Raw genomic sequence first — 14,215 nt, forward strand, 5'->3', positions numbered from 1 at the left:
CAAAAACTGATAAGAAGTCTGAAGGAAAGTTAGAAATTGTAGTGAGCTCAGCATGACTAAAAAGTAATGTTCAAATCCAGAAGAACCTAAGAAACTCCCTTCTCAGGATTCCTCTAAAAGAGAACTTGACAAAGTGAAAGAAAAACAGCCATACAGTTTCACAAAGTTAAGTTCCAAGATTATCAAGTAAACTTAAATCTCAATGATGAATGAAGGGGCAGGGAAGAAAAACATCTTTAACCTCATCCCAGTTTTAGGGGGAGAGATAAGGTATATGTATAAACTTAGAAATCCAGTCTCTTTTTTCACTTACAGTTGACATACAATATTGTATTAGTTTCAGGTATACAACAGTGATTAGACATTTATATAACTTATGAAGTGATCAACCCAATAAGTCTAGTACCCACCTGGCACCATACATAGTTATTACAATATTACTGACTATACTAGAGGCCCATTGCACAAAATTCGTGCACTGGGGGGTGTCCCTCAGCCCAGCCTGCGCCCTCTTGCAGTCTGGGACCCCTTGGGGGATGTCCAACTGCCGGTTTAGGCCCCATCCCCATGGACATCCCTCTCGCAATCCAGGATCCCTCGCTCCTTACCACCTGCCTGCTCGCTCCTTAATGGTAGGCTCCTTACCGCTCGACTCACTGCTCCTTAGCACTGCCGCGCAGGCAGGAGAGCTTCCCGCCGCCGCTGGGCTCACCAGCCGTGAGTCTGTCTCAGGGCTTCTGGCTGACCGGTGCTATCCCTTGGGAGCACACTGACCAACAGGGGGCAGCTCCTGCGTTGAGCATCTGCCCCCCTGGTGGTCAGTGAACATCATAGCAACCGGTCATTCCACCATTCGGTCGATTTGCATATTAGCCTTTTATTATATATGATTCCCTGTGCTATACTTCCTTATGATTATTTTGTAACTACCAATTTGTGCTTCTTAATCACTTCGCCTTTTTCACCCAGCCCCAACCCCCCTTCCCTTTGGCAACTGTCAAAATGTTCTCTGTATCTATGAGTCTGTTTCTGTTTGGTTTGTTCATTTATTTTGCTTTTTAGATTCCACATATAAGTGTTTTCATATAGTATATGTCTTTCTCTGACTTATTTCATTCAACACAAGATGTCTAGGTCCAACATGTTATTGTAGATGGTAAAATTTCATTCTTTTTATGGCTGAGTAATATTCCATGGTACATATGTACCACATCTTCTTTATCCATTTGCCTAATGATGGGTACTTAGGTTGCTTCCATATCTTGGCTATTGTAAATAATGCTGCAATGAACACATGGATGTATACTATGTATACCAGTTACTAATGCAGATTTTCTTCAATAGATGGAGTTACCCATATGTTGATATATATGCGATTTGATATGTATGCTATTTTGTCGTATTGACAACAAGCTTCAAAACTTCATATGTCAAATTTTCTGAAGGTGTTAACATCATAGATATTTTTGCGCTTAAAAATGTCGAATTTTGTGCCAAAAAAAGAGCATTTGAGGGAAGTTTTAATTCATTACTTCATTTGAAGAAAAGTGCTGCTGAAAATTATCGTATACTTCGGGAAGCTTATAGTGAACATGCTCTATCTCAAGATACTTGTGAACGCTGGTTTAAACACTTTGAAAGTGATGATTTCGATGTGAAAGACAAACAACGTCCAGGTCAATCTGAACCACGCTTTGATCATAAAACCACTAGAATGGGCCAGAAGACACGGCAAAGTAACTTTGCTTCATGATAACGCACCATCACACACTTCAAAACCAGTTAAAGACACGTTAAAAGATCTTGCCTGGGAAGTATTAACCCACCTGCCGTATTCACCAGACCTTGCTCCTTCAGATTACTGCTTGTTCCGATCAATGGCACATGCACTTTCTGAGCAGCACTTCAAAATGTACCAAGAAGTGGAAAATTGAGTCTCTGAATGGTTTGCCTCCAAACAAAAAAAGAGAGAGAGGAGAGGGAGGGAGGGAGGGAGGGAAGGAGAGAGGGACGGAGACACACAGGTGACAAATGGAAGAGAGAAGTAAAGTCAAAGAAAACCAAAGGCCCCTAACATTCAAAATAATGGCAAGAAATAAGACAGACTCAAACCAATCCAACAGGTAAACTTGCCTAATACTATAAGCTGAAAGAGGGGAAAGAAACTTGGAAAGCAACAGTGCTATTAGACTCTGAAATTAGTAAGGCCAAGTCAGTGAGGGAAGGCTTTCCAAGACAACTTACAGCCTCAAGAGGATGTGGTATTTTAGACAGCAAAGGAAGGAGTGTTAGGCTGTGGAGAAAAGAATACTCTCTCTCCAGAATCACTTTGAAGGCTGAGGGCAGCTGTAGGCACTGAGGGATAAATTAAATGGAGATCAAAGGAACAAAACCAGGACAATACCTCACACTTTTTATTATTTATCACCTGTTCTGAGGATCTTAAGACACCTCACAAGACTTTGAATTCAGAGACTGAAAACTTCCGAAGTTCACTAACGAAGGCCTGTAAGAGGCAAGGCTAATGGGCACAGGTACCTCTATTCTTGATCATCTATTCTATCTAGGTAGGGCGTCCAGAGAATGTGTATTAAACATATAAAACTCTTGGTTCCTATGAGTCCCAATGGAAATGGGTAGTAGAATGGTGACATAAAAAAACTGTCCAGGACTCACAAATCCTATATAATAAAGAGCTAATATGAAAATTGACCATCATTCCAACACACAAGATGGCCGCCCCCATATGGTCAAAGATGGCAGCCCCCATGTGGACACAAGATGGTTGCCACAAGATAGCCAGCAGGGGAGGGCAGTTGGGAGGGACCAGGCCTGCAGGCGAGGGCAGTTGGGAAGGACCAGGCCTGCAAGGGGAGGGCAGTTAGGGGTGACCGGGCTGGCAGAGGAGGGCAGTTGGGGGCAACCAGGCCTGCAGGGGAGGACATTTGGGGGCAACCAGGTCTGCAGGGGAGGGCAGTTGAGGGGAACCAGGCTTGCAGGAGAGGGCAGTTGGGGGCAACCAGGCCTGCAGGGGAGGGCAGTTGGGGGCAACCAGGTCTGCAGGGGAGGGCAGTTGAGAGGAACCAGGCTTGCAGGAGAGGGCAGTTGGGGGCAACCAGGCTGGCAAGGGAGGGAAGTTAGGGGTGACCGGGCCGGTAGGGGAGGGCAGTTAGGGGTGACCGGGCCAGCAGAGGAGGGCAGTTGGGGGTGACCAGGCCTGCAGGGGAGGGCAGTTGGGGGGGACCAGGCCTGCAGGGGAGGGCAGTTGGTGGTGACCAGGCCTGCAGGGGAGGGCAGTTGGGGGCAACCAGTCCTTCAGGGGAAGGCAGTTGGGTGACCAGGCTGGCAGGGGAGGGCAGCTGGGTGACCGGGCTGGCAGGGGAGGGCAGCTGGGTGACAGGGCTGGCAGGGGAGGGCAGCTGGGTGACCGGGCTGGCAGGGGAGGGCAGTTAGGGGTGACCAGGCCTGCAGGGGAGGGCAGTTAGGGGCAATCGGGCCGGCAGGGGAGCAGTTAGGCATCGATCAGGCTGGCAGGGGAATGGTTAGGGGGTGATCAGGCTGGCAGGAAGAAGCGGTTAGGGGCAATCAGGTAGGGAGGCAGGCGAGTGGTTGGGAGCCAGCAGTCCTGGATTGTGAAAGGGATGTCTGACTGCCCGTGGGAATTGGGCCTATTGGGCCTAAACGGGCAGTTGGACATCTCTTGAGGGTTCCCAGATGGGAGAGGGTGCAGGCTGGTCTGAGGGACACCCCCCCCCCCGCCCCGTGCATGAATTTCGTGCACCGGGCCTCTAGTATTATCATAAAGGGCCCTACTCCTGCCCGCAGAGAAAATTCTTGCTTATCTGTCTTAGTAAGACAATGATCAGATACTGACATCTGACCCTACAACAGGGCAGTTCTCTCACTTCTATACGTAACATAGCAGTTTACAGAGCAATCAGTGTAAAAAACACAGTGCAGGTAAAAACTGCTCAAGGAAAACTACCTAGAAGTAAATTTAACCAAGGAGATAAAAGACCTATCCTCGGAAAACTGTAAGACATTGAAAAAAGAAATTGAAGAAGATACAAATAAATGGAAGTATATACCATGCTCACAGGAAGAATTAACATCATTAAAATGTCCATACTACCCAAAGCAATCTACAGATTCAATGTAATCCCTATCAAAATACCAATGGCATTCTTTACAGAACTAGAACAAATAATCCTAAAATTTAGATGTAACCACAAAAGACCCAGAATAGCCAAAACAATTTGAGAAAAGAGGACAAAGCTGGAGGTATCACACTACCTGATATCAAACTATACTACAAGGTTATAGTAACTTAAAACAGCATAAAAGCAGACATATGAATCAATGGACCAGAATAGAGTCCAGGAAAAAACCCCCACACCTATATTGTCAACTAATCTATGACAAAGGAGGCAAGATATATAGTACAATGGGGGTGAAGACAGTCTCTTCAATAAATGGTGGTAAGAAAACCAGACAGATACATTAAAAATATGAAACTAGACCACTTTCTTGTACCACACAGAAGAATAAGCTCAAAAAGGATTAAAAACTTAAATATAAGACCTGAAACCATAAAACTCCTAGAAGAAAACATAGGCAATAAACGCTTTGGCATTGCTCTTAGTAATATCTTTTTTTTTTTTTAAATATATTTTATTGATTTTTTACAGAGAGGAAGGGAGAGGGATAGAGAGTTAGAAACATCGATGAGAGAGAAACATCGATCAGCTGCCTCCTGCACACTCCCAAGTGTGCCCGCAACCAAGGTACATGCCCTTGACCGGAATCGAACCTGGGACCCTTCAGTCCGCAGGCCGACGCTCTATCCACTGAGCCAAACCAGTTAGGGCAGTAATATCTTTTTAATATGTTTCCTCCGGCAAGGGACACAAAAGGAAAAATAAACAAATGCGACTATATCATACTAAAGAGCTTTTGCACAGTGAACGAAACCATCAACAAAACAAAAAGACAACCTACTGAATGGAAGAAGGTATGCACCAACGACACCTCAAAATATATAAGGAACTCATACAGCTTAACCCCCCAAAAAACTAAATCTCCAATTTAAAAAATGGGCAGAGGACCCAAACAGACATTTCTCCCAAAAGGACATACAGATGGCCAAAAGACATGAAAAGATGCTCAACATCACTAATCATCAGGGAAATACAAATTAAAACCTCAATGTGATATCATCACCTCACATCTGTCAAAATGACTATCATTAATAAATCAACAGACAACAAGTGTTGGCAAGAATGTGGAGAAAAAGGAACCCTTGAGCACTGTGGGATCATAAACTGGAGCACCCACTATGGAAAGCAATATGGAAGTTCCTCAAAAAATAAATAAAAATAGAACTATCATATGACCAAGCAATTCCACTTCTGGATAATTATCTAAAGAAATCCAAAATACTAATTCAAAAAGATATATGCAGCCCTATGTTCATTGCAGCATTATTTATAATAAGCAATATGGAAGTAACCTATGTGTCCACTGATAGATGATTGGATAAAGAAGATATGGTACAGGACGGGTGGAGGGATTGAGCAAAGAAAAAAAAAAGAGAGAGAGAAAGAATTCATGGACACAGACTATAGTGTGGTGATTGCCAGGAGTGGCAGAAGGGGGTTGGTGGGTAGAGAGGAAGAGGGTATAAGGAGGATAAATGGTGATGGAAAAAAAGAAAAGAAAGGAAGCCCAGCAGCGCAAGGCTCAGTGGTTGAGCGTTAACCTATGAACCAGGAGGTCATGGTTCGATTCCCAGTCAGGGCACATGCCCAGGTTGCTGGCTGGATCCCCAGTGTGGGGCAAGGCAGCCCATCAATATTCTCTCTCATCATTGATGTGTCTATCTCTCTCTCCCTCTTCCTTTCTCTCTGAAATCAATAAAAATATTTTTTTAAAAGAAAAAAACAAAGGTGTCATACATGGAATAGAATATCACTCATCTACAAAAAAAAATATGAAATCTCCCATTTGCAACAACATGCATGGACCTAGAAGGTATTTTGCTAACTGAAATAAGTCAATCAGAGAAAAACAAATACATATGATTTCACTTATACGTAAAATCTAAAAACCAAAATAAATGAACAAACAAAACAGAAACAAACTCATGGATAAAGAGAACAAATGATTATTTCTGGATGGGAGGGGTGTTAGGGGATGGGTGAAGAAGGGGAAGGGTTTTAAGATGTACAAATTGCTAGTTATAAAAACTAGCATAAAAACGTAAAATACAGCAGACTTGTGCAGCCACTGTGAAAAACAATATGGAGTTTCCTCAAAAAGTTAAAAATGGAGCTCCCATTTGACCCAATAATCCCACTTCTAGGACTGTATCCCAAGAAACTAGAAACACCAATCAGAAAGGACATATGCACCCCTATGTTCATAGCAGCACAATTTACAATAGCTAAGATTTGGAAACAGCCTAAGTGCCCATCAGCAGATGAGTGGATTAAAAAACTGTGGTACATCTACACAATGGAATACTACGCTGCGGTAAAAAAGAAGAAACTTTTACCATTTGCAATGGCATGGATGGAACTGGAGAGCATTATGCTAAGCGAAATAAGCCAGTCGGAGAAAGATAAATATCACATGGTCTCACTCATATGTGGGATATAATGAACAACATAAACTGATGAACAAAAATAGATCCAGAGACAAGGTAATACTGAACAGACTATCCAACCTCAGAGAGAAGGCAGGGCAGGGGGGAGGTTAGAGATCAACCAAAGGACTTGTATGCCTGCTTATTAGCATAACCAATGGACACAGACACTGGGACAGTGGGGGCTTGTCCTAGGGGGTGGGAGTGACTGCAGGGAGTTCAATTGGGGGAAAAGGAGACATATGTAATACTTTAAACAATAAAAAAAAGTTAAGTACAACATAGGGAATCCTATCTAATAAAAGAGTAATATGCAAATTGACCATCACTCCAACACACAAGATGGCTGCCCACATGTGGTCAAAGATGGCTGCCCCCATGTGGACACAAGATGGCCAGCAGGGGAGGGACCAGGCCTGCAAGGGAGGGCAGTTGGGGAGGACCCAGGCCTGCAGGGGAGAGCAGTTGGGGGGGACCAGGCCTGCAGGGGAGGGCAGTTAGGGGCAAACAGGCTGGCAGGGGAGCAGTTAGGCATCAATCAGGCTGGCAGGGGAGTGGTTAGGGGGTGATCAGGCTGGCAGGCAGAAGCGGTTAGGAGCAATCAGGAAGGCAGGCAGGCGAGCAGTTGGGAGCCAGCAGTCCTGGATTGTGAGAGGGATGTCCGGCTGCCCATTTAGGCCCGATCCAGGTGGGATCAGGCCTAAATGGGCAGCGGGACATCCCTCGAGGGGTCCCAGATTGGAGAGGGTACAGGCTGGGCTGAGGGACACACACCCCCGTGCACAAATTTTGTGCACCGGGCCTCTAGTATAGTCAATAATATTGTAATAACTATTTATGGTGTCATGGGTACTAGACTTATCAGAGGGATTACTTCATAAGTGATATAAATGTCTAATAATTATGTCGTGCACCTGAAACCAATATAATATTTTATGTCAATGATAACTGGAAATTTTCTTTTAAATGTTTAAACTACTCAAGGAGAAGAGTAAAACTGGGCTAGCTTTACATATTCTCAAGAAGCCTCAATGTGGCCCTAACTGGTATGGCTCAGTGGATAGAGCATCGGCCTGCGGACTGAAGGGTCCCAGGTTCGATTCCGGTCAAGGGCATGTACCTTGGTTGCGGGCACATCCCAAGGGGGTGTTGCAGGAGGCAGCTGATCGATGTTACTCTCTCATCGATGTTTCTAACTCTCTATCCCTCTCCCTTCCTCTGTAAAAAATCAATAACCTCTCCCTTCCTCTCTGTAAAAAATCAATAAAATATATTTAAAAAAAAAGCCTCAATGTGGACTTAAGTATGAAACTAACAGATATCAGAGTCCTAGCACTAATCCAGGGGTTCATAACCCAGCAGGGGGCTTCTGGTATAACAATACATATCCAATTATCAAACTCTACCCCCAGAAGTTGATTCCATATAGCTAGGATGGGACCCAGGAATGTGTATTTTTTAAATGTTGCATAGGTATTCTGATGTCTCACTGCCCTCCTGACCCTTTCCCCAAGTGAGAACCATCAAGCTAGAGCCAATGATCCATAAATGTTTTTAAAATAAATGTTTTGCCCTGGTCGGTGTGGTTCAGTTGGTTAGAGCATTGTCCTGTGCACCAAAGGGTCACAGGTTCAATTCCCAGTCAGAGCATGTAAGGGAGGCAACAAATTGGTGTTTCTTTCTCATACTGATGTTTCTCTCTCTCTCTTTCTCTCTCTCTCTCCTTCTCCCTCTCTCCCTCCCCCTCTCCCTTTCTCTCTAGAATCGATGAAAAACATATCCTTGGGTGAGGATTTCAAAAAATGTAATTAATTAATTAATTAAAAAATAAATGTTTCCCGCCCTAACTGGTTTGGTTCAGTGGATGGAGCGTCAGCCTGCGGACTGAAAGGTCCCAGGTTCAATTCTGGTCAAGGGCATGTACCTTGGTTGCGGGCACATCTCCAGTAGGAGGTATGCAGGAGGCAGCTGATCAATGTTTCTCTCTCATCAATGTTTCTAGCTCTCTATCCCTCTCCCTTCCTCTCTTTAAAAAATCAATAAAATATATTTAAATAAATAAATAAATGTTTCCCTACTACCAAATTGATGGATTAAAGAATCTCAGTACTAATACCTGGGCTCAAATACCTGAGCAAAAATTGAAATTTAGATTTATTGCCAGTTTTTTCTTCCTCCAAGAAATTCACCTACACAAACTCTTCGCAGAGTCACATGTTAAAAGGCTCAAAGTACCACCATATAATTAAATAGGAAAAAATAGGACAGGAAAATGAGAGAGAGAAAAAGAGGTACGTGTGGTTGGGGTGGAGGGGAGGACTAGAAGCTATCTGTAAGTTGCCTTGCCCATTGTTTCCAGAAGGGATGATATATAACCCAGACTGGATTAATGGCTATTGAGGAGGAAAATTTCAAAACCTCCTTCACTTACTTTTTCAAAATCTAACAAGCCTCCAGCATAGGCAATGCTTTTGTATCCCTAACTTAAATCTTGCCTGCTCGGCTTCAGTCCATTTCTATCCTTTGTTAAAAGAGAAAAACAACCCAGCTCCCTTCACATAAAAATCTTTCAGAAACTTCAAGAAGAGGGGGAGGGTTAGCTATCAAGAGCACACACATTTACTTCTTAAGGAAAACATAGCCTCAACTGAGATGAGAAGTAGAACTGACAATTAATTGTACAGGGCTCAAAGTTGAAGGATGTTTACAACTGGTAACTTTACACTTCATCCAAGACCCAGCAGAAAAGGCATAAATTATTTCCAATTCTATTATACTGGAGAGAATTCCCTTCCTTAGAGAAGTTTTTTAAAATCCCAGCTCTCATCTACTCTCTCTCTAATAATTTAAATACTCATCTCTACAGCTCTCACTTCAGTTTTTAACCGTATTTTAAACATCTTTTAAAAATAGGTCTCTCCTTAATTAAAAAGCCTTTCATGAGCACCACTTTCTGCATATATGTACTTCCCTGTCTCTTTCATGTCCCTTTCATGTCCACACCTAACTAGGCTGCATTTCTACTTCTTTTTCAACACTGATTTCTCTTCTCAAGAGGTCACAACTCCTCCTGATCATTTCCTGATCAATTCTTCTAGAATTCCAAATTTATCCCTACCATATTTGACATCTTTAAATTTTTCTCATTCATTTACTATTTGCTGCATATCTTACACAGTACAGTGTGATATAAAGGAAATAAAGAACATTACACCTGACCTTTGGAAATGAAGACATACATAAAAGAATAATTGGTTCCAACGTAGTTGGGCGGGGGAGGTGCTAGTCAGAAAAGGCTTATGGCTCCAGTAAATACAGAATTGGACCTAAAAATAAGTGGAGAAGTTAGTGAAAAGGCTACTTTAGGTAGAAGGAATAATATGATTCAAAGCAGCAGGCCATCTAAGGTAAGAGCTGCATAAAGGCCCTCTGTCACTTCCTTCTTTGCTCCCTGCCCCCACCAAAAGGCATATGTCTTGGCCTTCAAATTTTATTTCAGAGTCTGTTGTCCATGAATCATGAGCTCTATGAGGGTTAACGTGATTACCCACAGCCACCACACGTTAGAGCAGCTAACAAAGCTTCATACGCCAAATCTTATGTGGGTTACCACAGGCAGGCTTTTAGAATCATCTTAGATAGAGTCTTCACTAAGGAAGGAGTATAGGGAGTCAGATACCTGTAGAGTCCTAAGCACACAAAGACAGCTACTACTTTTGGGTGCTAAAGATATATGCGTAAGTAATCTTGCTCTGTCAGACTACTGAAGGGTCTTCCAACGTCAGCTAAGTATTTCCTTTATTCACAGCTCTAGAACAAACAGTCTGAAGCACTGCCATGGCCATGTGGCTCAGCTGGTTGGAGCATCGTCCCATACACCAAAATGTTGCAGGTTTGATTCCCGGTCAGGGCACATACCTAGGTTGCAGATTCATTCCCTAGGTTGGGGTACATACAAGAGGCAACTAATCGACATTTCTCTCTCTCTCTCCCTTCCTCTCTCTCTAAAAATCAATAAAAATGTATCTGCAGGTGAGGATTAAAAAAAAGAAAGTCTGAAGTACTGAATTCCTATTTGAAACAGGGATGTTTTTCACTGTTTTCTTGGAGAGCTTCTCTTCTCCTCTTGCATCGCATCAGGATTCACAGTTCAAGCATCCCTTCCTCTGTGAAGTCTTTCCTAATTGCCCTTAGGTTCCCACTCCTATGCCGCCATTACTAGCTTATGCATAATTCTAGGGAACCACTTACCACACCATGTTGTAATTATTTGTCTACAAGTCTGACAAGCCACAAGCTCTTTGATGGCAAAGAATGTTTTACTTATCACTGATTCCACGCATATTAGGTACAATAAATATTTGTTGAATGCATTAATAATGAACAACATGAGAAGTTTTAAAGAATGATGATCCTATCTTCTGGATCCCAGACAAAAATTACAGTAAGTATCAACACTGAAGACTAAATTTCTATCATACATTTATACTACTTAAACCATTCTCAGTCATAAAAAAGAGGCCAAAGATATGAGAAAATTGCTCTAATAGTGCTGGTCATTGCCAAGTTACCAATCAAGAATACGAGTGTTTGTAGCACTAAGAATGACCCAACACAAAAAATGAGTGAACAGAATCTACTCTAAGTAAGTCTCTAAGTTTCAGGCCCATTCTCCCACATCTGGAGAATATGAACAACAATTAATAGGAGTCCTTGGAAAAGTCACTATCTTCACTGCCAAGGAACCTTGTAGTCAATTTCGATTTAACTTTTTTGGAAAAAAAAAAAAAAATATATATATATATATATATATACACACACACACACACATATATATATATATATATATATATATATACACACACACACACATACATACACATACACATACACACACACACATACACATATATTATTGACTTCAGAGAGGCAGGGAGAGGGAGAGAGAGATAGTTGAGATATCTGTAAGTTGAGAGATATCTATAAGAGAGAGATATCGTCCCATACACCAAAATGTTGCAGGTTTGATTGGTGCCTTTCTTGAAGGGCAGAGATGGGCACACTTGAAACTTCTCTCAACGATGAGAGAGAATCATTGATCGCTGCCTCCTGCATGTCCTCTCCTAGGGATTAAGCCTCCAACTCGGGTATGTGCCCTGACTGGGAATCAAACGTGAACTCCTGGTTCATGTCACCTCCTGGTTCATGAGTCAATGCTCAACCACTGAGCCACACTGGCCAGGCCCAATTTTGATTTAACATGACCTGAGAAATATACAGGAAAGCTATTCACCTTCTGACCAAATTCAAGTAAGGTTCTGCTAAGGCAGTGGTCAGCAAACTCATTAGTCAACAGAGCCAAATATCAACAGTACAACGATTGAAATTTCTTTTGAGAGCCAAAATTTTAAAACTTAAACTTCTTCTAACGCCACTTCTTCAAAATAGACTCGCTCAGGCCGTGGTATTTTGTGGAAGAGCCACACTCAAGGGGCCAAAGAGCCGCATGTGGCTCGCGAGCCTCAGTTTGCCGACCACGGTGCTAAGGGATAGCTTTCTGAACTAAGTCCTCCCAGAACTCTGCCATGTTGTACATTAGCACTCTCAATCATTTCTCATTGGCTTTACTAATCTCTGAAGAGATACAAGGCAGTAAAACACTATGGTCTCAAATGCCTCTCCCTGTAGTAATCCTGTACCACACAAGGCTACTACTCTGTTTAAACACTGCTAATATACAAAGGTCTAATCTAATCCTGTGGGAACAAAGCCCTAGATTCCCTCAGGGATTCAATAAATTTAGTCAACTTTTGTATTTTCAAAGTTGTGGGCCTCAACACAATTGAAGAAAACATAAAGACCAACACGAAGTGGATGCAAAGGGACTTGGCCTCTCAGGAACTTGTGCAGCAGCAGGGTGGCATGTGGCTCTTGGCATACAGTGAATGAAATAAGCAACGTTCAAGGGCAAACCAGGAGAACTGTTTTGCTGTTATCATTCCTAAGAAGTCAAGAAGCTCCAGTTAAATTAATTTAGGTTTCTTGAAGAGACAAATATGTTTTGAGCCCAGGCAAGAGCATTTGCCAAGCCAATTCCTCAGACTAGATGTTCTAGCGTATTTCTTTCCTTTTTATTTTATTTTAATTGATTTTAGAGAGGAAGGGAGAGGGATAGAGAGATAGAAACATTGATGAAAGAGGAACACTGTCAATTAGCTACCTCCTGCATGCCCCCTACTGACGAGCGAGCTCTCAACCCTGGCATGTGCACCAACCAGAATCAAACTGGTGACCTTTTGGCTCCTGGATTGACACTCAACTGCTGAGCTACACCAGCCGGGCAGTTCTAGCATATATCTTTATGCTACTACTGTCTTACATAATCCAGCTATGACACTAACACTTGCAGCTACATTAGTCACAGCTTAGCCCTTCACAGGATATGTGATCCCACTACTCTCTTCCAAGAAGGGAAACTGAGTCACAGCATATCAACTGGCTTCCCCAAGCACAGACTTAGTTTGTGGTAAACTGAATCCAGGTTGCCTTCCTCCCAATCCTTTTTCCATGAATGAATCTCAGCATGCCCACCCCTGCTGTTATTTCTCCTTTAATCTAAAACTAAACCATTGCTTTCTTGAAGGGCAGAGATGGGCACACTTGAAACTTTAGAGCCACAGGGCCTTCTAGTTCTCCTCTTTCCCAAGAAAGAGTAAGGTGAAAGAGGAACACGGAGCAAAGGAGGGGAGGGTTGGAAAAAGGTGGCTCCCAGTACTAGGACTCACCTTGGAGCTGAGGTCCTCTCGCCTGTTGCCTGCCTTGCTCCTGCGTAATTTGATGGATGGGGATCGCAGCAGGTTCTTGAGCCGGCTGGTAATGGTTGACCCTTCCACAGCCATCATGATGAGGAGTCCCTGGACAGTTCCTGGCACAATCTTGGGATTTGCCTCAACAGCAGCACTGCCTGTCCACTCCACAGGGTCTTCCAGTATGCCCTGTCACTGGCCTGAGATAGCAGGAGGCCACCTTACCGTCTGCCTAGCAGTGTCTGCCGCTCTTACCTCGGCATTGCTTTTCACCCTCACATTCCCGCCTTAAAACCCTGCGCGGTTCCTTACAGCGTCTTGAAGGATAGGCCCGTGCCTGCCAGAGGCGTTGGAACTGGAGGATGGACGGGCCCTAGTAGGGCTAGTACCTGGTAGCTGGTCTGGTCCCCGTTAATTCCCAACTGTTCCCATGGCAATTGCAGTGTTCACGGAAGCACGCCGCCGCCGAGGCCACCGGAATCCCTCAGGGGCCTGCCTGGGAACCTGCGCCAGCGGCCGCAGGGCACTCGGCACCGCGGGGCTCGCTGTGGCCCGGCAACCGCTCTGCCACTGGAGCCTCCCACCCCCAACCCGCCCCTCGGGAGCCTTCACTGGGGCCCTGGACCTTCCTCTTTCACCTCCCTTAGGAGCTCCTGCTACTCGCCAGCGCCCCCGCTCGGACCCAGCCTCACCAGCCCTGGGGCCCGGGGCCCGCAACGCTCACAGCGCCCTCAGTCATCGCGCTCGGCGATTTCAGCTCCGCGGC

At 43.9% G+C, this 14,215-nt stretch overlaps 1 protein-coding gene across 4 annotated transcripts in view; it reads right to left on the reverse strand.

Annotated features, from left to right (window-relative positions):
• MAPKBP1 (mitogen-activated protein kinase binding protein 1) overlaps positions 1–14,215 on the reverse strand; it is a 76,858-nt gene extending 62,643 nt beyond the window's left edge. For 3 of the 4 annotated variants that reach the window (XR_013960927.1, XM_080674880.1, XM_080674878.1), the window contains exons 1-2: positions 14,142–14,215; positions 13,429–13,649 (exon numbers count right to left, since the gene is read on the reverse strand). Coding sequence is in view for 3 of the 4 variants with exons in the window: in XM_080674880.1 (XP_080531006.1) it covers positions 13,429–13,545 (117 nt within the window). In the remaining variant the exon portion in view is untranslated. Of the gene's footprint in view, positions 1–13,428; positions 13,650–13,838; positions 14,008–14,141 lie in introns of those variants that run through there. The other variant, XM_080674879.1, reaches the window with a different exon arrangement.

Source organism: Plecotus auritus, assembly GCF_963455305.1.
Source record: "Plecotus auritus genome assembly, chromosome: 1".
Classification (NCBI taxonomy): domain Eukaryota; kingdom Metazoa; phylum Chordata; class Mammalia; order Chiroptera; family Vespertilionidae; genus Plecotus; species Plecotus auritus.